This window comes from Biomphalaria glabrata, chromosome 2 (genome assembly GCF_947242115.1).
Source record: "Biomphalaria glabrata chromosome 2, xgBioGlab47.1, whole genome shotgun sequence".
NCBI lineage: Eukaryota > Metazoa > Mollusca > Gastropoda > Planorbidae > Biomphalaria > Biomphalaria glabrata.
In genome coordinates, this window is record NC_074712.1 from 24,758,058 (window position 1) to 24,783,517 (window position 25,460).

Here is a 25,460-nt window from a genome sequence, read left to right on the forward strand (position 1 = left end):
CTCCATGTGGATCTGTCCAGTGCCACCTCTTCCCAGTTGCCAGTGTCGATTTTGAAGAGCTTCATGTCGCGTTTGCATACATCCGTATAACGTAAAAGTGGGCGACCAGCGGCTCTCCTGCCTTCAATTAGATCGCCATACAGGATGTCCTGTGGAAGTCGACCTACTGGCATTCTACGAACGTGGCCAAGCCAGCCAAGGCGTCTGCTGCTGATAACAGAGCGGATGTCCTGGCATCCTGCTCTATGTAGCACTTCCTCATTTGTTATCTTATCTTGCCACCTTATTTTAAAGATCCGCCTTAGGCATCGGAGGTGGAAGACATTCAGCTTTTTTTCCTGCCATGAGTAGGTTGACCATGTTTCACTTCCGTACAGCAAGGTGCTCAACACACAGGTCCGGTAGACTAGGGCTTTAGTCCTGCTAGTCAGCAATATGTTGTCCCAGACTCTTTTCTGCAACCGTGACATGGTGGCCATTGCCTTGGCTATCCTGTTGTTTATGTCTTTATCCAGTAGAGTGTTGTTGGATATGATGGAGCCAAGGTAACAAAAGTGATCAACAATTTCTAGTGGTTGGCCATTAATGCTTACTTGAGGTGCAGTGTTTGTGTTTTGGACAAGTATTCTTAGTCTTGCTTTGACTGATGTTTAAGCCGAACTTCTGGCAAGCAGCAGATAGTTTGTCAACCATGGACTGTAGCTGAATATCAGAATCAGCCACAATAGCTGCATCATAGGCATACAGGAGTTCCCTGACGAGTAGCTTCCTAACCTTGGTTTTTGCCCGCAGCCTTGATACATTAAATAGTTTTCCAGAGGATCTTGTATGGAGAAACACACCTTCGTTTATGTCGCTGTACGCATAATGCAGTAGACAGGAGAAGAATATGCCAAACAGAGTAGGTGCGAGCACACATCCCTGCTTGACACCACTGCAAACCTCAAAAGGTGCTGATTGGGCTCCATTGAATTTGACAGTACATTTAGTTTCCTCGTGAAAACACTCAATTAACTTCAGTAGTTTGGGAGGGCAACCTATTTTCCTCAGGAGTTTGAAAAGGCCACTTCTGCTGACCATGTCAAAAGCTTTAGTCAGATCGACAAAAACAATGTAAAGGGGTCTGTCTCTCTCTCTAAATTTCTCCTGCAGTAGTCGTAGAGAAGATATCATGTCTATAGTGGACCTACCACTCCTGAATCCACACTGAGACTCTGGGTAGACTCTAGAAGCTATCACTTGCAGCCTGGATAGTGCCACTCTAGCAAAGATTTTGCCCACTATACTGAGGAGAGAGATACCCCTATAGTTGTTGCAATCACTCCGATCCCCTTTGTTCTTGTATATTGTGACTATAGTTGCGTCACGCATGTCCTGTGGGACATGACCTGTTTCCCAACAGCGGCAGAGGAGAATATAGAGTTCAGGGAGCAGGAGTGATTCGTTGACTTTCACTACTTCCACTGGGATACCATCACTCCCAGGAGATTTTCTATTTTTTAAGCAGTTAATTGCTTTTTTGAGGTCACTAAGGCTTGGAAGCTCATCTGGGCATTTCAGTACTGGAAGATCTGGTAGAGAAGCCAGGGCGACATCGTCTACTGTATTCTGTGTGGCATAGACTTCGAGGTAGTGTTCTGTCCATCGTTCTAGCTGCTTGGTTTGATCTGTAATTTTTTCTCCTGATTTGGATAGAAGGGGGGCAGGCTTAGACACTGCTGGACCCAGGGCCGCTTTAATGACATCAAATAGAGCTTTGCTATTTCCTGAGTGGAGACTGTCTTGGATTCTGTTGCAGGTATCCCTCCAAAAGTTGTTAGCACATTTTCTAGCCATTTGTTTTGCCTCTTTATTAGCACTTTTGAAGGCCTCCAAAGATTTTGGATTAGGCTTTGTCTTGTGAGCGAGGTGTGCAGATCGTTTTTTCTCGATGCAAGGTTCCATATGTGCTAGATTCGCCTCAAACCAGTCTACATTTTTGTGTTTTTGAGGCCCAAAGGCGGTGATTGCCGAACTGTAGATTACGTCTCTTAATTTCTCCCATCTGATCGAGATGTCTTCTTCATCACTTAACGAGGGGATAGTTCAGGAGCTCGCCAAAGAGTGCACGCTTCTCTGGGTCACCTACATGGTTGACGTTAATTCGCCTAGTTCTGGGTTGAGTGGAAGTGTAAGCCTTCTTGAGAAGTAGTTTGATTTTGCTTAGCACTAGTGAATGGTCTGAGTTGCAGTCCGCACTATGGTATGAACGGGTGTGGATGACACTTTTCAGATCCATCCTTCGGGTGATGCAGAGGTCAAGCTGGTGCCACCTTTTTGAGCGTGGGTGCTGCCAAGAGACTTTATGGCGTTCCTTGCCAGAGAAGAATGTGTTTGTTACACACAGTTCATGAGAGCTACAGAACTCGAGTAGCCTTTGGCCATTGTCATTTATTTTGCCAACACCATGAGGTCCCAGGCATTTTGGCCATGCATCATTTCCATCACCAACACGGGCATTAAAGTCTCCATTTATATAGAGGTGCTCGGATTTTGGAATACTTTTAATTACGTCCTCTAGAGCTTGAAAGAATCTGTCTTTGTCCTCTTCTGGTGCAGCAAGGGTTGGTGAGTAAGCACAGATTATATTAACTTTGCCTTGCGGTGATGCAAATTTCATGTGTGCTACTCTTTCAATGCCAATGGGAAACATTGCAATGCAGGGGACGAGACTGTTTCTTATTGCAAAGCCGACGCCATGTATTCTAGGGCTTTGTTCTGGTTTTCCTTGCCAGTAGAATGTATAGTTGCTTTCTGTAAGAGATCCACTGTCTGCCAGTCTGGTTTCTTGCAGGCAGGCCACATCAATGTTTAGTCTGCTGAGTTCTCTGTCGATGATAGCTGTTTGTCGCATGTCGGTGACGAGTTCAGGGTCAATATTGAAGCCAGGACACATTGTCCGTATGTTCCAGCTTGCTAAACGCATTAATGTTGAGGGTTTTCTTTTCATTTTATTTGCAGGTGCGGGTGAGCAGCTTGCTTTTTGATTTTGTCTTAGCACCAAGCACCCAGTGGTGCGGCAAGCTGTGGCGGGATAGCACTTTATTGTCCGAGGGCTGCTCGGCTTAAGGCAGGCAGTAGCTATCCAGTGAGGCTAAAAAGCCCCTCCTACCATCAAGAGTGGTCCCTGGCGTTCCAGCTTACGCCAATCAGCTAGGAACTTATCACCGGTAACTACCACTCTCCGTGTTTTTTCAAAGACATTACTGTCAGAGATGGAGTGACCTCTCCATTGCTGGGGGAAAGCCTGGGCGGTAAATTTGCGAGTGCTGGGCTGCCCACACGTCAGCACCCGCCTCTCTTCCATACTGACCGGGTCCAAAGGGATGGCGAGCCATCACAATTTGGGGACAGGTGGCTGCAGGAGTTTGCCAGAGAGCAGTAGTCTTACTACTCTCCCCCCGCCTACGGGGCTCCAGGACCGGATTTTCTGTTAGGGTTTACTCCCTTAGCCTTAGACCTTACAGGGACACACACACAAGGCAGTGCGGCTATTGACCTATAGCTAGGGGTTTGGTTTGTGGGCAACAGGGCGTGTCCGCACGCCGACGGGCCATGCCTGCCTCACATCTTGGGGCCAAACCTCCTCCGAGACCCTTGCAGTTTAGCCTAAGGCTTCGCAGCCTCAGTTTCCATCTGCCACCACGAGGAGGTACTGCATAGGACTTGCTGTGGAGAGGCTATGTACTGGCAAGAGAGACTTACAAAATTGCTCCCCTTTCACAGATGCTAGCCAGCGGTGGCAACAAGTTAAGCTACCACACTAGACGCTTCACACAGCCATTGGACATTTAGTAGTAGCTCTAAAATATTTGCTACAAAGGGACTTTTCGCTTTTCTTTTGCAAATTAGTTTGAAAAAAATACTTTCCAGACAAGTTTAAATTTCTTTGATTCGTCAAATTTAGATCCAGTTTATATTCAAAACCCAGTTCTTTTTAGAGAACTTAACTTTAAAGAATATAAATATAAAAGTTTTCGAGCCGCCTTTCTTAACAAAATCGTCACACAGAAAAAAAACTATACATGTCGTTTAATTGAAAATATATTGTCACCAGGTAGCTAGTCGGGATAGTTACTTTGGCATAAGCTGTGTGTATTGGTCACCAGGTGGCTAGTCAGAATAGACAGTGCTAAACAGTAGCAAACTAACATTATACTTCCTTTATGTTGACTCATAAAAAAGCTTGCTATTTATGATGCTATTTAAAGGTTTTCCGCCAACTATGAAAATACTCTCGTTATGTTACAAAAACATTTATTTCTTTTTAGGGTATTTGACTACATAAATCTGATGAGCTATGACTTTTATGGTAGCTGGGATAATGCGACTGGTCATGTAAGTCCATTGTATCCACCTAATCAGACGGTAGATGAGACAGAAATATATTATAACCTGGTAAATATACGTTTAAAATGTTTAAATATAAAATGAATATATGGTAGTGATTTGGATTTGGTTTGTTTGTAATGATGCGGTCACTGGCTTCCAAGGAATGAGCGCTGAAGCTGCTTTTTTAGACATTGATGATTTGTCCCAAGGATATCCAGCCGGTTGTTACATTCCATGTCGTTTGAAGGGCTTGCCATGTATCGGCATTGGACTTTAATCCAACACCGTCATCGGTGTTTATTTGTCTAGCTTGCTGTTTCTGTAGCAATTGTGGTTTTACAGGGTGGGGTCGCTAGCTTCTCAACCGGGCTTGGGACCTGCAGATAGAGGAGTTATTAGTTGAAGATGTAAAGTCCAATCCTCGCTTTAAAAACCGGCCGCATACGTGGCATAGGTTGGTTAGGTTAGTTCCAGATAGGCCTGCTTCTTCTCTCAGATTCTTGCTTCATATCTTGAGACTCCGAGACTTCACGCCATTAGGAAGCGATCGAGAACTAGTGCTTCCCAGCCATGAATGTCGATATCGCACTCCTTGAAGGAACTTGAGAATGTCTTTGAAACGCTTGAATTGGTCTCCCTGGGGGCGCTTTCCTGCACACCTCCCCTTACAGAATTCGTTTGGGAAGGCTTTTGTCTGACATGCACTTGTCTTGTTTACATTTATGGTGAGGCGAAGATTTTTGAAGGCAAAGAGGGACATTTTTTTTTGAAGGTCTTCTTCGTTTGCGGCAGTCACAGTCATCTGCGAATAGCAGGTCTGTGATGTAGTTTACTTTGGTAGCCTTGAGTCTCTGAGCATTGAACAACCCTAACCCTAACCTTAACCCTAACCCTAACCCTAACCCTAACCCTAAGTTTAGTGTTTGCCTAAACCCTAACCACTAAACCTAGCCCTAACCTTAAACCTAACCCTAAACCTTGCACTAACCCTAACCCTAAACCTAAATACTAAACCTAACCCTAATTCCCTAAACCTAGCACTAAACCTAAACCTAAATACTAAACCTAACCCTAAACCTAACCCTAATTCTATAACTTATTCTTATTCTAAACCTAACCCTAGCAGTAAACCTATTATTTTGATCCTACTAAACCTAATCCTAAACTATAATATAGTGCTCCCAACGATATATAGTTCAGTGACATTTTTTTCTTTACTTCCTCTGCAGAACATCATAACAATATGGCGTCGCCTCTATTACAGCAATAATAACAAACCTTAAAAACTAAATTTTTTTTTCGGCTTGAACATTTGCAGCTTTTCTCAAGCTGTGGTGGAAGGCACCTCTTGGGAGGAGGGCCGAAGTTCTCTCATGGGAGAGAGTGAGGAAATTACCCTGGTAAAATTTAAAAGTCTATTCATTGTAGTTATCAAATTTTAAATATTAACCCAGTGAAATGTAATCGTCAATGCAGTGGCGTAGCTAGAGTATATGATGCCTGGTGCGGTACCTCATCTTGATGCCCCCCCCCCCCCCAAAAAAAAAACACAAAACAACTAACTAATTAATAACATTGCAAAACCTTTCTTTTTTTTCAAAATAATATGTAGGCCTATTCATGAATCAAATATTGTTAATTCTTTCATGACCTTAATGACCTTTCATGACCGCAGCATTATCATAGCCTTTGTGTCGATGAAGTCAACAAAAGACTCACGAACCTGCACCCTGTCATTCTCCATGACAACATACCGTAAAATTTGGGAAATTTGATCCAGCTTTGAGATGTCAGGTGTACTGTCAAAAATAATAGAGAAATATTTGGCTTGTTTTACTTGCTGTATGATTTGTTTTTTTAGCGTGATCCCCCAATATTGTAATAAAATCATTTTGTATTTGTGGAGACATGTATATATTCGATATGGAACAAAGCTTAGTTCGAAGCACATGCTCCCTCAAGAGTGGATCGTACTTTGATAGTAATTTTACTAACTCTCCAGGTTTTCGTCTCTTGTATAATCAAATCTTGGGCCTTGTTGTCAATATTGTTCCCTACTCTCAGGCAAACTTCAAGTTCCCTCCAAGCAAGCGATGACTGAATGTGAGCTCTGCTGGTCTCATGTTTTTCTATTTTCGGGGATAACCTCCACCACTCATTGAATCCATCTTTGGATTTAAATGAAGATTTGGTACTTGATCTTGTTGAGAAGAGCATGCAGGGGAAGCAAAATAATAATTATTTTTTTTTGGCGAATAACACATCCACTTTCTAAGAACTTTCTCGCCGTTTGACATTTGCCGGAAAAAACAAGCCTTTGAAAGCTTTCAAGCCTTTCCTTTTGCTGATTCTTGATGTCTATACGCCTCTCTGAATTGACTGTCCATACTTGTGCTGTCCTTTAGTCTCTAGAACCTGCGGTATTGAAGTATTTTCTTCTTTTCACGATGTCGGCCTCATCCTTTTTTTTCTGAATTCAATGATAACCGTCTCATCTTGCTTTGTTGCTTTTAATTGTTCAGTTAATTCATACCCATTAACAGCTCGCCTATAGTCGGTGGACTCTGGCAATGATGTGACTTGAAATTGTCTCGATGCTTCTTTAGACTTAAGAAATTTAAGAAACGCACCTCACTGCGGTCAAAGAAACTGCTTTATGCGGATGACATTGTCCTCTGGTCAACCGGCAAGAAAGCCGACCAAATACAGGCGGCATTACAAGCAGACCTCCAAACCATCTCCTCGTATTGCGACAAATGACAGATTCAGATAAACATTGCCAAAACGACCTGGTCCCTGTTCAGCCTATGGATCGACATTCTTAAGGCTCCATTCGAGCTTCAACTTAGTGGGCTGCGACTCCAACGTGAAAACACGCCAAAATATCTAGGGGTGACCCTGGATAGAAAGTTGTCAATGCTCCAGCACGTCCAGGAAGTTGAAAGAAAAGCCTCGGAGAAGTTAGTGTTACTAAGAAAGCTGGCCAGCACAAAGTAGGGTGCCAAAGCTTACATGCTACGCACATTGTACTTAGGGGCAGTCAGATCACACATTGAGTACAGCTCAAGTATATGCTAGTAAAACTGCCCTCGAATCACTCGACCGAGTACAATCACAGGCACTAAGGTTCATTTGTGGCACCTTTCGGACAAGCCCAACAAACGCTGCTGAAATCTTAACAAACGAGGCCCCTTTACATTTAAAGAGGGAGAGGGCGGTACTTACAGCCTATGAGCGCTATAAAAGGGGCGACAACATGTACCGTGTGTCCGAAAGAAATCTAGTAAATTAGAGTCAAACTGTTCTATAGCTTACATTGTATGGAAGAAATAGTCAAGGAGATGAAACAAAATAGCGACATGACTAGTTTATAAATCGTTAGTTCATGTTTAAAATACAGTAGTTTAAGTTTGTTCGTGTCCATACAATTAGTCGTTTTTACTGAAAAGCTCACGGAAATAGGAAATTAATACACACTGGGGGAATCTTGGTGCCCCTCTCCACTTGGTGCCCTGTGCGGCCCGCACCACCCGCACATTGGTAGCTACGCCACTGCGTCAATGTTTTAAAAGTTAAAATATTGTAAGATTAAGACTCCGTATGGATCTTTTAAAATGTATAACGTTTTTTGTCTGCAAAACTATCGATTAAAAACTTTTTAAAACCGTCTCTACTGACGTGATTCTTTTTAAATGGTTAGAATGGTCAAAATTATGTCGTGTGACAAAAAAGGTCGCCACAAGGCTTCTTACTGAACATGAAGATGATCTTAAGACATACGTACGCTATATGTACCTCGAAAATCCCCCGTATTATAGTATTGGCCAATGCTGCCTCCTTCTTTAGAAGACTTAATTTGAGCAACTTTTTTTGTTTTTATAAAACTAGCATAAATAGTGTGGTCAGATTCCAAGAAAATATTTCTTTATCAGAACGTCCCACTACTTAACATCGACATGGACTACGGGAAGAAAATACATTGAAGACAACAAAAGCTGAGAACGAAGGAAAACGCTTGGAGGAGCTAACGACAACCTTGCTGGAAGGATAGGGAACCTGATGCCTAAGAAAATCTTTGCAAAGTGTAGTTCTTACAATAAGATCTAGATTCATTCCATGTTGTCTCATGTATACATGGCTATATGAGCTAGATTTATGAAATGGTAATACTTTCATAGAGTTGGGCAACTTTTTTTTTTTGAGGGTCTTAAGCTTGTTAATTTAAATACGTTACTATTCCAGTTACCCAAGGAACATTTATGCCAAGTTTTAACAAGATTGGTCAAACATCTTTGATTTCTATGCGGGACATACATAAACACATACATACGCCTTACTTGTCAAGTCTAGACATGTTGATGGTTTTCTTGGCATTTGCATTGTCCATTCGAGGTGCTGCCCGTACAGCTCTTACTAAATTTCTGTCGGCAGTTGTTCCCCCGTCAGGCCAATTGAAGCACTCATAGATGGCATGGAAACCAGGTAAGCTCAAGGAGTCGTGATCCGCAAAACAGACAATATTACTTGATTTGGCACATTCCTTTCTTATGCTATTTCCAGCAAGAAATTTTGTTGTCTACAAAAATTATCTGCAAATCAACAAAACTTTTAATGAACATGTACTTCGTAAATTTCGATTCTAAACATAATGTGAATTTAAACATAAAATTTTATCATTGAGTATCTTTTCTTTTTTATTACATTCTTAAAAGCCTTCCGAAACCCATTGTTAGAGCCTTCATCGGTTTTCACTTTTAGGTACTTACCTGACTAAGGAGGTGCGATACAACAAAATGTTTAGAGAAACACCAGAGGGAAAAGTTTGAGAAGCACTGTTCATTTGCCTTGAATGTTTCTCACACTTCAAACTCAGCCGGTCCACCTCTTTTTAATTTATTTTTTAAACCTGCGATTTCTTACTAGGAGAAATGATGCAATCTGAAACCAAAATGAATTTCTGAAGAAACACTGAAAAAACGTTAACCAAAGGGGTGGCGAACATTTTTTGGTCTAGATTCTAAAATGTTTTAGATGGTAGTAAAAGTTTGACTAAGGTTAACATGGTGTTAAACAGTTTCCGTAATGTTAAGTTAATGTAAAGTCTATTTCTTATTTAATAAACGTACATTTTAATATATGTAGTAAACATGGATAAAATGTCATAAATCACAATTAAAATAGAATAGATACTCATTTTACATATATGTAACAATACTGGGAAATGTTTGGAGACTGTTGTTGGGGAGGGGGGGTGACACCCTGAGCCTACCACATCAGTCGGGCCTCCCAGAGGAATTAGTGATAGGCTCATGACAGTAAAGCTGCCTTTGCAAAACGGAAAGAAACATATTTCCATTGTTATCTGTTATGTTATGACCAACCGACCAACCTATGATGTCATAGCAAAGTTCTACGAAGAACTAAACTCCACCTTACTTGATATTTCAAAAACAGAAAAGCTACTCATTCTCGGTGACTTCAACGCAAGAGTCGGCTCTGACCATCACATCTGGAAAGGAGTCTTAGGCAAATTCAGGATAGGTCAATGCAACAGCAACGGATTATTACTACTCCAGACCTGTGCTGAACACAAGCTGCTCATATCGAACACAATATTCAGTCTTCCAATGAGAAAGCGAACTTCCTGGATGCATCCCCGCAAAAGACACTGGCACCTCATAGATTACGTCATCACCAGACAATCTGACCGTCAGGACATTCGTGTCACCAAATCTTGCTGTGGTGCAGAATGTGGAACAGACCACCGCCCCACCCTTCTAACTGAATCAAATGTAGATAAAAGCTGGGAATGCTTCAAAGAAGCTATCTATAGCATAGCATTAAACATACTCGGTCCTATGGAGAGAAAGCATCAGGACTGTTTTGATGAAAACAGTACTGAGATCAGAAAACTATTAGACGAAAAGCACAAGCTCCACAAATTGTATCTGAACAACCCAAACTCCCAATCCACTAAAGATGCATGCACTAACATCTGCAAAAATGTGCAAAAACAGCTACGCCAAATGCAAGATACCTGGCTTAGCAAGAAAGTGGAAACAATACAGGAATTTGCTGACAAGCACGATATGAAGAACTTTTACCATGCCATAAACGAAATCTATGGACCCACAAAGTCAGGCTCATCCCCTCTATTAAATGCTGATGGGACAAATCCTATTGACAGATAAGGAAGAAATCCTAAAACGCTGGGCAGAGCACTTCGAAAAGGTTCTCAATACACCTTCCATCATAAATGAAGCGGCCATAGACAGGCTACAGCAAATACCAATAAATGAAAAAATGGATGACCCCCCTACGCTAAAGGAAACAGATCTTGCCATTCAACAGCTCGCAAGCGGAAAAGCCCCAGGGGCTGACTCCATTCCCGCAGAGGTCTACAAAAAAGGTGGATTAGCCCTGATTGAAAGACTTCATAAGCTCTTCTTAATTATGTGGGAAAAAGAGTCAATACCACAAGACTTTAAAGATGCCACAATTGTTGATTTATACAAGCTAAAAGGAAACCGCCAGATCTGCGACAACCACAGAGGAATATCTCTTCTCTCTATTGCTGGGAAAATCCTTGCACGCATCCTACTAAATCGGCTCATGCAACACAAAGAATATGGTCTACTACCAGAAAGCCAGTGCGGCTTCAGAAAAGAGCGTGGAACCATTGACATGATCTTTGCAGCATGGAAGCTCCAGGAAAAATGCCAAGAACAAAATGCTGACCTGTTCTCAATATATGTCGACTTAACAAAGGCACTCGACACTGTTAGCAGAGAAGGACTCTGGAAGATCATGTATGTATGGCTGTCCACAAAAATTAATGATGGCATGAAGGCTCTTGTCCAAGAACCATCAGAGCCCTTCGAAGTATCAAACGGGGTAAAACAAGGCTGTGTCCTAGCACCTACACTGTTCGGTATCATGTTCTCCGCTATGCTGACAGATGCATTCACAAATAGAGAAAACAACGGGATAAATATATTATACAGATTTGATGGTGGCCTATTCAACCCGAGGCGGCTTAAAGCAAAATAAAAAACAAATGTGCAGTAATCAGAGACTTGCTATTTGCTGACGACTGTGCCCTAATTGACTGCTCTGAAAACGATCTGCAGAGCATCGTCAGTGACTTCTTGAGAGCATGCTCAGACTTTGGCCTTACCATCAATACGAACAAGGACAGGATATAAACGCAGTGGACAAATTCCAATATCTTGGCAGCACACTCTCCAGAAATGGAAAAATCGATAGTGAAATCGCCAAGGCCAGTGCATCCTATGGCAGACTCTACAAATGTCTGGAACAGACGTGGTATCACCACAAACACAAAGCAAATAATTAGAGTCTACACTTCAACTCTATCTATAACCAAAAGTCCATCTGTCCTGAACTAGGAACAAAACCACTTTACTTTATTATGAGTTACATTCCATTTTCACAAAGTAAAACAATCCAAAACAAAAACAGTTTTGAAAACAACCTGAATTGCCCCCTTCTCCTCCTCAGTTAACAGGAGACCCAGGCTGACCAGAACTCAGTCCTGACATACATGTCATCTACCCTTACATTCACTGTGGACTTGTCGGCCAGAATCTCACCATCTCGTTTCAGCCATAAAGCTATAAATTTAGCCCTACCATTACAATAAACACAGTTTGTAACACCTGCTACCATCCGTCAACTGTGGTGGCAGTTATTTTGCTGTACAGCATAAAAATAAGAAGGATTCCCTCGTGTGTCACAGACGCCGGCCTCGCCGGGCCGGGCATGGGAAACCAGGTATGCTCAAGGAGTCGTGACCCGCAAACAGGGGCGGACTTGGTGTCAAGATCGGCCCAGGCATTTCTATACCATCCAGCCCATAAATTGTATATTATACGATGGGCACACAATTCTAGGTCTACCTGTCCTCAAAATGATTCTATTTATTTAGAAAATGTATCGATACAGTTGCATGCATACAGTTATTTAATACGTGCCTTAGAGACATCAATGAGGCCCCTGTCTTATAAAATACAGACGTAATTTAAAACAAAAAGATTATTGTTGTGGTAATACCGGCCCATTTGGGGACCGGCCCACCGGGCATTTGCCCGAACGCCCATATAGCCAGTCCGCCCATGCCCGCAAAACAGACGATATTACTTAATTTGGCACATTCGGCCAGAAATGTTGATCTGTCGTACCTGTCCACTCTGAGAAATCCTTTACTTTAGTCAAGTGACTCGTGAGTCATCCACACAGATAGGTTAGGCCTTTGAAATGTTTTCATCTTTTTACCTGCTTGCCCTTTATGTGGGCCTATCCAGTTGGTGTTAATTTGAAGTGCTTCATGTCACGCTAAATATATCAGCGCAGAAGACGGCCTGCAGCTCTCCTGCCCTCTAACAGAAAAATACTTACTTAGACCCTTAAGTCCCGTTTGGCTCAATGAAGCTGTCTCCTTAGACATCGGTTTCAGGAAATGTTCACAATATGTCTTTTGGAAGTCGCCCATGTGACAATCGGTGTACATGTCCAACCAGTTGAGGCGTCTACTGTCGATAACAGTACTGGTGTCTTGGTACCCTGCTCTTCGCATGGCTTCCTAGTTGATGATTTTATTCTGCCACTTTACTTTCATAATCCGCTTTAAGCTAAATATCAGATTAGCAATTATAAATATACATAAATATCTTAACTTTTTTTTTACCATAAGCACTTTGCAACAAACTACTGGGTGAACCAAGGTCTTCCCAGAGAGAAGCTCGTGGTTGGTCTGATTACTTATGGACGATCTTTTACTCTTAAGAGTCCGAATCTCTCTGGTCTGAAAGCCCCAGTTAAGGGACCAGGTGTAGCTGGCGAGTACACAAGATATGAAGGAATTTTATCTTTTTATGAGGTTAGTATATACATTCTATTATCAAGTCTGTGTGCGCGCATGTATGTTGATAAGTGTATTATATAGATGATCTTTGGCTTTTTAACAGAGGAGGAACCTAAATATTTCCCTATTGTATTAAAAACTAATTATAAACCAAAATTTGTAGGGAACCAAAACAAATATTTCAAAATGATCAAGTAGCTTTTTTTTTTTAATTTGGATAGAACTCGTAATTCTAAGACCGAGGATACCACATTCATCATTGTTGAACAAATATTAAGAAAGATAGACATTTTTATAAACTCTTTTTGTTTTCGATCTTTTTTGACTTTCGAAACCCGTGTTTTTGATGAAACTATAACCCTTCAAGAGATGAAACTAAGTAAAAACATTCATGTGCACAAAGAGAACACGCTCAATTTTTTTTTCAAAGTTTAAAATTGCAGTATTTCCCGTGGCTGCGCAGTCCCAGCTGTGACCTACATATTTTGCCACATCCAGGGCAAGCATAACCATTGTCAGCAGGCGGTCGATTTAGATTTTCTTTTCGCCGTCAGCTTTTGTCAGATTTTCTATTGGTCTCAAATGTGTATCCCGCGGCCTTCGTGAGTGACCTCCAGCTGTCTCGTTCTGAGGCCGCATACAACCAGGTGCTCTCTTCTATGTCAGCCAAGGAAATAATATTTTATTTCAATATTTCACTGTACATATAAAAAGTTATGCAATGGTTTACTAAAATTCTAAAATAAATTAAACTTTAAGGAGCTAAAATATGAAATGAATATATTCGTTACATGTATAATATTGACATATTCTAGATGATCCAAAATTATACCGTTATAGTAATGAATGACATATATTTTTTTGGGGGGAGAATTCTATAAGTGTATAGCGGCTTGAAAAGTTTAGGTGCAACGGCTACTTTTGGTTTTCTAAAAGCAAATTGTTTAATTTATAAAATTATGCAAGCGATATTTTCATAAAAATACACCAATTCTAAAACACTAAATTTAGGTGAAAAGGTAAAAAATTTCGATTTTCAGTTTCAACCATCATTCATTACATTTATGGACATAAAAATATCATTTTCATGATTGGCAAATAATTACTTATTTTTTTTAATAATTTATTTTTGTAAGGTATCTACAGCTGTCTTTTTTCCAATTTTTCTTCGTTTTTTCGATTTTCTCAAAACACTATTTTTATTAACTTTTTATTTTTACTACTCCTTCACTAATTCTGCATAGAAATCAATCACACTTGTCCAGCTTATTATTTACACCATGTACAACAACTTCTATAAAACATTTTTTAAGTGTCAGTTAATATTTTGTCCTTATTGCAATAAAATATTAGAGAAATGAAAACATGTTTTTCTTTAGCAAGGTTGTATTTTTTTTTATAAAAAAAAAAAAAGTTTTTTACTATATTTATATTGCATATTTTTGTTTGGCAATAGCTTAAATAGTTTTAAAGCTTTAACGGTCCAATAAGGCGGCCGTTGCCATGACAACCATTACAAGAAAACATTTTTAACCACATTTTTCATGGCTATTCATAGGGAGTATACATATAAAGGTTGGAATAATTTGATTAATAAATAAAAAAAAAGGTGTCAAGTGTCCCACATAGCCTTACGTAAATTTAAGGGAGGCAATGTTATAATATGCTAACAAAGATGGATAATTTCTGTGTATTTTCAGTATCACTAAGTCAAATATATTTATAAAATGTACAAGAAATGTTTACAACAAATATAAATAATAGTTAATAATGTTTTTTCTTGTCTAGAAGCTGCTAAAATTAAAAGAAAACATTTATTTTTGTTTATAAAGGCTAATAATGGACTTTGTATGTAAATATTACGCACATTTTTTAAGATGGACTTTTTTTTTTGCAGCGACTTTCGTGCAGTATCGTAACAGCACAAAGTGTCATATCCCGAAAGACAATTCCTTACAAATTTCTAAATAATCAGATTTTTTTTTTTTTTTTTTGTTTAAGGCCCCATCAGGATAATAGCCTCTTATTTTTATACATTTTGTCTGTAGGTCGGTCTGTCCGTCACGTTTAGATTTAAAAAACAACAACAACACTAAAGCAATTGGAAATCTGATTTAGCATTTAATGCTCCTTTAGAAACATCTCTATAGTTTTAACTATCTATAATAGATTGTTCCGGATGGTTTTGTGAAAACAAATCAATGTCAACGAATGTCTGTTTGATCTTCTAATTTATATTATATTTAATTTCCATGCTTAAAGGTTGCAAAACACTTGATCAATCATATGTTGTTCCGGTTTTTTTTTTGTGTGTAAATAGCATATAAATGCTAAATGAAAATCTCCATACGGGCTTATATTTCATTAACTATAAAGTTGTTCCTGAAATTGTTATATAAAAAATAAATTATGTGAAATGATTGTCTGAAATCGCATCATTGACTAACATTACACTTATATTCTTGGACAATACGTTACTATAGTTTAATTATCGACATCAAATCGCTCCGTATTTTCAACTTTAAAAAAAAATGTATGTCAAATGACTTTTTTTCAAAATTATCGACAATAGGTTGTTCAGGATTGTAAAATAAGAAAGTAATTTACTAGAAACGATTGTTGAAAATCACTTTTAGTGGTCCCCATAACGGGGAAAAGACGAAATTAGGTTTGTTAGACTTATTTTAAATTTAATTTTCTTGCTGAAACATAGAAAAAGTTTTTTAATAGGTAAAGAATGTTCCGGATTTAGTTTTGAAAAAGAAATTGACCTACATAACATCAATAATCTTACAAATCGTCGCCAAAATTGTTCCGAATTTTATTAGAAAAATCCACTAACGCCAAATAACTGTTTGAAATCCCTCTTCTAACAAATAAAACAAATAATCTTCTTCTCATTTACAAAATTGGTTGTTCCGATTTTTATGAAAAACATTTTAACTCTATTTATTTTAAATCGCACTTCTATGTTATACTACAATTAATTTTCTTGCTTAAACGTTACAAAATCAAATTTTATCTTAATATTATGTTCCGGATTTTTAAGAAACACAACTTCCTAACACCAAAGTATGGTATAAAAATCTCTCCATAAGGCTATGGTAGATATAATTTTTATACTAGATCATCACTAAAATGTAATTAACGGTATTTGATTTATCTGAGATTCTCTGTCTTTCTCTCTCTCTCTCTCTCTCTCTCTCTGTATATATATATGTATGTATGCATAGGCCTATATGTGACAAAGAGAAATAAAAACCGCTTGACCAATCTTGATAAAACTTGGTAGAAATGTTCCTTGGGTACTAACATAGACCGTAGTGTATGTATTGTAGCCCTAAAACAAACTTAAGACCCTCAAAAAAAAAAAAAGTTGTTCGACTGTATTAAAGCTATAGACACTATAGTATTTATGGATCTAGGCTTTGTTTACAATGTTGACATGAGAAATGTCGAAAGGATTTAGATCTAGATCTAATTTTAAGAACTACACTTTGCGTGTATAGTTTTTTACTTTGACACATGAAAATACAGAAGAAGGTTCAATGATTTCATTATATAATCAAATTAACCTTCAAATTGGTGTTTCAAAACCATTTTTTACATAAATTAGTTCCTTATAACTGTGACTACAGATTTCCTGACGAACATTCTTTAGTTAGACAATACCGTAAATACGTAACGTTACACATCTTTCCATGCCTAGGTCTAAAACTCTAATATGATATAACTTCTCTTCACATTAACATTCAAATTTGGTTTTCTCAAGCATTTTTAATACATTCCTTTACGAAAGCTTCGAAGCTGTGTTGAGAAAGGCCTATATTTATTCATGAATCGCGTAATAAAAATTAATATCAGGTGACCGAGCCTCACTCGGATGAATAATTTGGGAAGGAAGGATATATACCCGAAGTCATTTTGGGAATATTGTTGTAATTACGAAAATGAACGATCGGGTAAAGACTCAATCCGAAGAGTTGATTTTTCGTTCTGTCAGTTCTCAATGTAATTGTACATGGCGATTTGAATAGAAAGTCCCCCCAACAGTAGGCCTATAGAAAACCACAGCTAACGTCTTAACGTTTTACATTGCTTCTTTCGCGTAAAACTATTGGGCTATTGTTGTAATTACAAAAATGAACGATCAGATAAAGACTACTAATCTGAAGAGTTGCTTTAGTGTTCTGTTAGTTCTAAATGTAATTGCACACGCGATTAAATATAAAGTCTCTTAAGTCCTCCTATAGTCTAGACCAACCACATCTCACATCCGTCTTATAGTTTTACAATCCATCTTTTGCGTAAAACTATTGTAGGCCTACTATTATTGGCTTGGAAGAAAGTCTTTGCAGTGTTACTTCTTAGATGGTTACGTTCAGACATTTAATTATGGAATTAGTATACATTCATTATGGCTTTAGTACGAAACATCAAGTGACGCAAATCTCTACGTTATAGGGTAAAACAGGCACTTGTGACAAAGTAAAATGGCAATTTATTTCTTAATAGACTTAAATCATTGCATTAGTTTTCTAAAGAAACGTTTCCGTGGGGCACCTCTGTTACGCCGAAAAAATATTCTTCGTTCCCCATACGAGATACATGCCCTGCCCAGCCTGACTGTCGGACTATAAGAAGTTCATAACCGCTTTTGTCATCTATCCATCCATCCCGTGGAGGGATATGGCCTGTTTTTACAGATCTCTCCATTCAGATTTGGCAAATTTTTTCTTAATAGACTTAAACCATTGCATTAGTTTTCTAAAGAAATGTTTCCGTGGGGCACCTATGTTTCGACGAAAAATATGTTCGTCCCCCATACGGGATACGTGCCCTGCCCAGCCTGACTGTGGGACTATAAGAAGTTCATACCGGCTTTTGTCATCCATCCATCCATCCCAGTGGTGCTACAGCCCGTGGAGGGATATGGACTGCTTTTACAGATCTCTCCATTCAGATCTCTCCTAAGCCTTGCGTCAACACGCCCTAATTCCAAGCTTTTTACCGAGGTTTATAATTAAATCAAAAGAGGCTGCATCGTACGCAAACTCGTTGACCGCTAGATGGATATCATGTTTAGTGTGAGCAAGTAAGGCGCAGAGAAGCTGTGTTATGACCATTTCCTTTGTTTTGGTACAGGACAGTAGACACCGAAGCATGAACACATGGTAATAATTCACCAGCAAAATAATAATAATAATAAGCCTTGTCTTCGAGTCCGAAAATTAATGAGGATTGCAGATGTGACCTACATATTTTGCCACATACAGGGCAAGCTTAACCATTGTCCGCGGTGATCGATTAAGATTTTCTTTTAGCGTCTGCGTCTGTCCTCGGCAGCAGATTTTATTTTGTGTATCCGCGTCCTTTGTATAGATGGAATTCTTTAAGTCCGACAGTTACGCTGGACAGAGCAGTATCCTGTATGGGAGACGAATCTCAGACGAACGTATGCCAAAGGCAGTCTTTTTTGGTGAGCTAAAAAGTGGTCGACGTAACACCGTAACGCTTAAAAGACCAGTTTAGGCGCCAACTTGCCTTAGCTGACATAGAAGATAGCACAGAACGAGACAGCTGGAGGTCACCAGCAAAATAAACAACAATGTAAAAGGTATTTACACCACTCTACGCAATTAAAGAGTAAACAATTTATTAAGCACTTAAAACACAATAACTAATCATACATCGGCACATTTAATTTCATTACTTCTCTTTCATAGTTCAAATAATAAATCAATCTACAGTAAGATGGTGCGCAAATGTTTAATTAGGTCTAATGGTTCTTTAAAACTTGTTCTTGTTTGCAAAGAAATATTTTAGTGTACTGCGATAAGCCTAGTGACGTAAGCAGCGTTTTTCCCGTTTACGTCATGGAAAATTTTCATTCATAAAACATTCTAGCCAAAATTAATTTTTCGATAATGAGGCATTTTCAAACCGATATAACGGTCGACCTCGAGTTTTCCCGATGTGGCCAATGAGTTAAGAATTTTTTTCTCACTATTATGCACATACCTTGAAATTTTAAAGAAAATCGTTAGAGCCGTTTTTGAAATAAAATTATATATATATATATATATATATATATATATATATATATATATATATATATATATATATATATATATATATAAATATATATACATACATACAAGAATTGCTCGTTTAAGAGTATAGGATTTCGTTTAATTGTTTACTTTATAATCCCATTCATTTAACAAATCGGGTAAACCCGTTTTAATTGTAATATCTTTTCGTTTTTAATAGATACGTATGTATCGGCTTCGGGTAAACCAATTTTCGCAAAACTAATTTTATTTTCGTAGCGAAAGAGAAAAAACTTGAAAGGATCATTAGCTAAGTTTAACATACATCTAAATCCAATCCACTAGATTAGTAGCCTAAACATACTTAGACCGGGTAATGTCAGGCAAGTATATATATATATATATATATATATATATATATATATATATATATATATATATATATATATATATATATATATATATATATATATATATATATATATATATATATATATATATATATATATATATATCATGGGCGTAGCCAGGGGGGGGGGGGTTGGGGTTCACCCCCCCCCCCCGAAATGAAATTCCCCCGGAACGGAATTAAGTGACTGATTTTTGGTTTCATTTTGTTTATTTTAGGTGAGATTTTAATACTAAATCATCACTTACCATAGCACAGCCGAGGGGGTTTTGAGTTTAAAACCCTCTACTAGGGGGTTTTGAGTTTAAAAACCACTACCAGGGGGTTTTGAGTTTAAAAACCACTACCAGGGGGTTTTGAGATTTAAAAAAAACCCTATCAGGGGGTTTTGAGATACAAATCCCTCTACCAGTGGGTTTTGAGTTTAAAACCCCCTACAAGGGGCTTTGAGTTTAAAACCCCCTACACTGGGTTTTGAGTTTTAAACCCCCTACCAGAGGTTTTTGCAGTTAAATCCCCCTCTTCTATAAAACAAAACAAAAAAATGAAGAAAGATTTTGATTTTAACCCCCCCCCCTCCAAAATTTACGATAAACCCCCTCTTAAATATAAAAAAAAAAGCAAATTATACACTCAAAATTCTATGAGCGTAGTTAAAGGGATTTTGAGTTTAATTTCTTCCCCCCCCCCCCCTTTTCCAGTTGGGTTTGAAGCTAAAAAGTACATATTCAGTATTTTAAAAAAAAAGCAAATTACACACTATAAAACCTATGAGTGTAGCAAAAGGGGTTTTGAGTTTAAGACCCCCCGCCAGCGGGGTTTGAAGCTGAAAACTACCTCTTCAATATTTAAAAAAAAGCAAATTACGCACTCAAAATGCTATGAGCGTAGCCAAAGGGGGTTTTGAGTTTAAATCCCCCTCCTCCAGATGGCTTTTTCTTTAAAGTTTAAAACCCCTCCAGGTGGTTTTGAGTTTAAAATTCCCCTACAGAGCGTTTAGAGTTGAAAACCTCTCTCTTCAATATTATTTTAAAGCAAACTACAGTCACCAAATTCTATGATCGTAGCTAAATGGGGTTTTGAATTAAAACCCATCAACAGATGATTTTGACGAAAAAACTTTCCTTTTCGATATAAAATCTAAAACGAAATACAGGCATGTAATTCCAAGAGCGTAGTCAAGAAAGGTTACAAATTTCTACCAGTGGCTTGGGCTCCATCAATAAAGTGTGAATAGTCTTCTGCCGAAATTGAAAAACACTAAATGTGGCTCAACAAAGATGGCTAAGACAGATTTTAGGAGTCAGTCATAGAGATCGGGTCTAAATCAAAGAAATCATATGCCGAACTTGGAGTCGAACCCTTAGTAAGGTTGTGACAGAGCGTCCCATGAGGTTTTGCGGGACATGTTCTCCGACAAAATGAATTACGCAAAATAAGAGTTGCGGAAACAGCTTGCCGGAAAATGCGCCGAACTGCGCGAGAGGGTCTCAGTTATTAAGAATAACACATTACGTTTTTGAAATAAAACTTTTAATAGCAAGATAATGCACTGTAGATACCTCAGAATATGCATTTTGTTGGCTTTCAATACCAGAAATAGTGCTCGGCGGCGGGGCTTCGCCTCGTGCTTGGTGAGTGCTGCGAGCTCCCCCAGACCCCCTTGCTAGCAAAGGAGGGGAGTCTACAAGATTTCCACTAATTCCAGGAAGAATCTATTCTAGGGCACAATAAACGTCTTCCGAAAGGGTCAGAATGTAATAAAGATTTATTATGTACACATACACACACACATATATATATATATATATATATATATATATATATATATATATAAATTCCGCGGCGGGATTGGGGGGGGGGGGAATTCGAAAAAAATCCTGGCTACGCCCATGATATATATATATATATATATATATATATATATATATATTTATTTATTTATATATATAAATTTATATATAAATTTATATATAAATAAATAAATAAATATCTATATTATAAAGTAGAATGTGTGGAGTATGTATGTATGTATGTTACTTATAGACATCAAAACCGCTTGACCAATCTTGATAAAACTAGGCAGGAATGTTCCTTGGGTACCAACTTAGACCGTAGTGTATGTATTGTAGCCCTAAAACAAACTTAAGACCCTCAAAAAAAAAAAAGTTGTCCGACTCTATTACAGCTATAGTATTTTATGGATCTAGGCCATGTCTACAATGTTGACATGAGAAAAGATAGAAAGGATTTAGACCTAGATCTAATTTTAAGAAATACACTTTGCGCAGATAGTTTTTTACTTTGACACATGAAAATACAAAAGAAGATCCATTGATTTCATTATATAATAAAATTAACCTTCAATTTTGTGTTTCAAAAGCATTTTTTACATTAATTAGTTCCTTATATCTGTGATTACAGATTTCCTGACGAACATTCTTTCATTAGACAATTCCGTAATGAATCGCGTACTAAATATTAATTCGTTTAATTGTTTACTTTATAATCCCATCCCTAGATCTAAAACTCTAATTCAACTCTAAGATGATAAAACTTCTCTTCGAACAGATAGTTTTATACTTTAACACATAAACATATTAATTAAAGTCCATTCATTTCATATTTTGATCAAATAAACATTCAAATTTGGTTTTCTAAAGCTACATTAGTTTACGAAAGCTGCGAAGCCGAGTTGAGATAGGCCTAGAACTATATTCATTCATGAATCGCGTACTAAACATTATTTCGTTTAATTATTCACTTTATAATCCCATTCATTTAACAAAGCTATCGCTCTTTTCGTTTTTAATAGATAAGAATGTATCGACTTCCTTCGGGTAAACCCATTTTCTCAAAACTAATTTTATTTTCGTAGCGAAACAGAAATAACGTGAAAGGATCATTAGCTACGTTTAACATACATCTAAATCCAATCCACTAGATTATCCAAAAGCATTTTTTACATAAATTAGTTCCTGATATCTACAGATTTCCTGGCGAACATTCTTTCATTAGACATTACCAAATGGTTACACATTAACACATCTCTCTTCTGAGGTCTGAGTCTATTCCTAGGCCTAGGTCTAAAACTCTTACTGAACTCTAAGATGATAAAACTTCTTTTCGCAAAGATAGTTTTATGCTTTAACACATAAACATACTAATTATTGTCCATTCATTTGATATTTTAATCAAATTAACATTCAAATTTGTTTTTCTAAAGCATTTTTAATACATTCGTTCGCTGTTCGCTAAAGCTGCGTAGCCGTGTTGAGATAGGCCTATATTCATTCATGAAAAAAAGGTCACGCATGCGCAGCACAGAACTCTAGATTAGTGTAGATTTAGATCTACGTCTACCTCAAGATCTACTTTATACTTTATACACATGAACATACAAAATTTAGTCTATTCATCTCAAATTTTAATCAAATATATGTAGGCCTACAATCAAATGTTTTAATTTGAAAAAAAAATGGATTTAATTAAGCCTATTAGCTATTTTGATTTGATAGCTTCATTCACACTATTTTTACATTGACACATTCGCTTTACTTATAACATTATTATTTCGTTTAATTGTTTACAAAACACTCTCAGTGACTATATCGACAGTAATGCGCAAATAAAGACCCGCTGGTCGCGGGTAACATATGTCTAGTATATATATATATATGTATGTAAATAATGTATGTATGTATGTGACGAATAGAAATCAAAACCTTTTGACCAATCTTTATAAAACTTGGCGGAAATGTTTCTTGGGTACTAACTTAGACCGTAGTGTATGTATTGTAGCCCTAAAACAAACTTAAGACCCTAAACACACAAAAAAAAAAGGAAGACCAACTCTATTACAGCGATAGTATTTTATGGATCTAGGCTTTGTTTACAATGTTGACATGAGAAAAGATCAAAAGGATTTAGATCTAGGCTACATCTAATTTTAAGAACTATACTTTGCACATATAGTTTTTTACTTTGACACATGAAACTACAAAATATAGTCTATTGATTCATCATTTAATAAAATTAACCTTCAAATTTGTGTTTCAAAAGCATTTTTACATAGATTCGTTCCATATATCTGCGAATTCAGAACGTCCTAACTTACTTATAATCCCAGCATTTAACAAATTTGGTAAACCCGTTTTAATTGTACTTTATATCCTATTCATCTATCACTCCTTTCGTTTTTAATAGATATGAATGTATTACTTTGGGTAAACCCATTTTCGAAAAACTAATTTTATTTTCGTAGCGAAAGAGAAAAACTGGAAAGGATCATTAGCTAAGTTTAACATACATCTAAATCCAATGCACTAGATTAGTAAACACAAAGTAAGACCCGCAGGCCGCGGGTAATGTCAGGCTAGAATATATATATATATATATATATATATATATATATATATCTGGAACAATCTATAATAGATACTGTTACGTATTTCTGAATCTTCTGGCTAAATGTATTAGTAGGCACACAAATAAAAACACTGCAAAGAACTTGACGACTCAACTTCAAGCTTCATATAACTTTATTGACTATTAATTAGTTGCTGTAACATGTAGCGTAGAAGACTGTACAATATCTGTCAGTTTACAGTTAGCTATACTTCGTTGCAATTCATCTCTTCACTTCGTTGCAATTCATTTCTCAACTTGCATTGAGCCGTATTCCACAGAACAGACCAACGACACACTTCCCAGTGTCGCTCCAGGTCTCCCAAAGCTGAACCAAGTCGTACTCAAGTCTACCGAATCAGAGCCGCACACGTCTTACATCGACTGTATCGACTGTAACGGCTCAAGTCCACTGTAGTTCGCTGTATAGACTTTAACGACAGTAGTCCACTCCAGTTAACTCTACCCTAGTTAACTTGCATCGAGTCGTACACATCTCTCTTCTACTGTCTCGCACAGTAGACAACAGTACCGACGACTCACTCACGACTGACTTTCACATTAACTCGCTGGTTTATATAGAGTCCCTAATCGCTTGTCCATTGTTGCAAAAACACTGCTAGTATCCTCTGGAACAACACGGGAGGAAACATCACATCCTGTCGTTGTTTATACATGTCTATTCCAGAGAACACCTGCTGCAGTGTCATCTCGCCGAGGTCACACGTAGTGACCTGTCACTGTTCATTTGTAACACTGCCCCCTTCGTAGATCAGTTCGTCCTCTGGAACAACACGTGAGGGCACGTCACATCCTGTCTTTGTTTATACGCGTAGATTCCAGAGAACACTGGCTGCTGTGTCATCTCACTAGGGTCACACGTTGACCTCTACTTGTCACTGTTCATTTGTAACAATACTTAAAACTATTTCTATGTTTTGGAAGGAAAATTAAAAGTTAACCAGATTTCAATAGCTTTTAGTCTTCTTTTTTTTTTTTTTCGATATAAACATATATATATATAGGTCACACATCTTTAGTAAGATCACCCTTTAGTAAGATTGTGACAGAGCGTAGCATGAGGTTTGCGGGACATGTTCTTCGACAAAATTAATTACGCATAATAAGAGTTGCGATAAAACTTGGCGTCACACATTCATAGAGGTCCTCAGAGAATGTGGGAAGAAAGATTTTTGTGGAAACAGCTTGACGGCAAATTCGCCGAACGGCGCGGGAGGGTCTAAGTCAGTAAGAATAGCACATTAATTTTAGAAATAAGACTTTTTAATAACAGGAAAATGCACTGTAGATACATCAGAATACGCATTTTGTTGGC

At 37.9% G+C, this 25,460-nt stretch overlaps 1 protein-coding gene across 3 annotated transcripts in view; it reads left to right on the top strand.

Annotated features, from left to right (window-relative positions):
• LOC106056023 (probable serine/threonine-protein kinase MARK-A) overlaps positions 1 to 25,460 on the top strand; it is a 198,534-nt gene that overhangs the window by 133,942 nt on the left and 39,132 nt on the right. For all 3 annotated transcript variants that reach the window (XM_056019720.1, XM_056019719.1, XM_056019721.1), the window contains 2 exons: positions 4,311 to 4,437; positions 13,085 to 13,270. In XM_056019720.1, the coding sequence (XP_055875695.1) occupies positions 4,311 to 4,437; positions 13,085 to 13,270 (313 nt within the window). The remainder of the gene's footprint in view (positions 1 to 4,310; positions 4,438 to 13,084; positions 13,271 to 25,460) is intronic.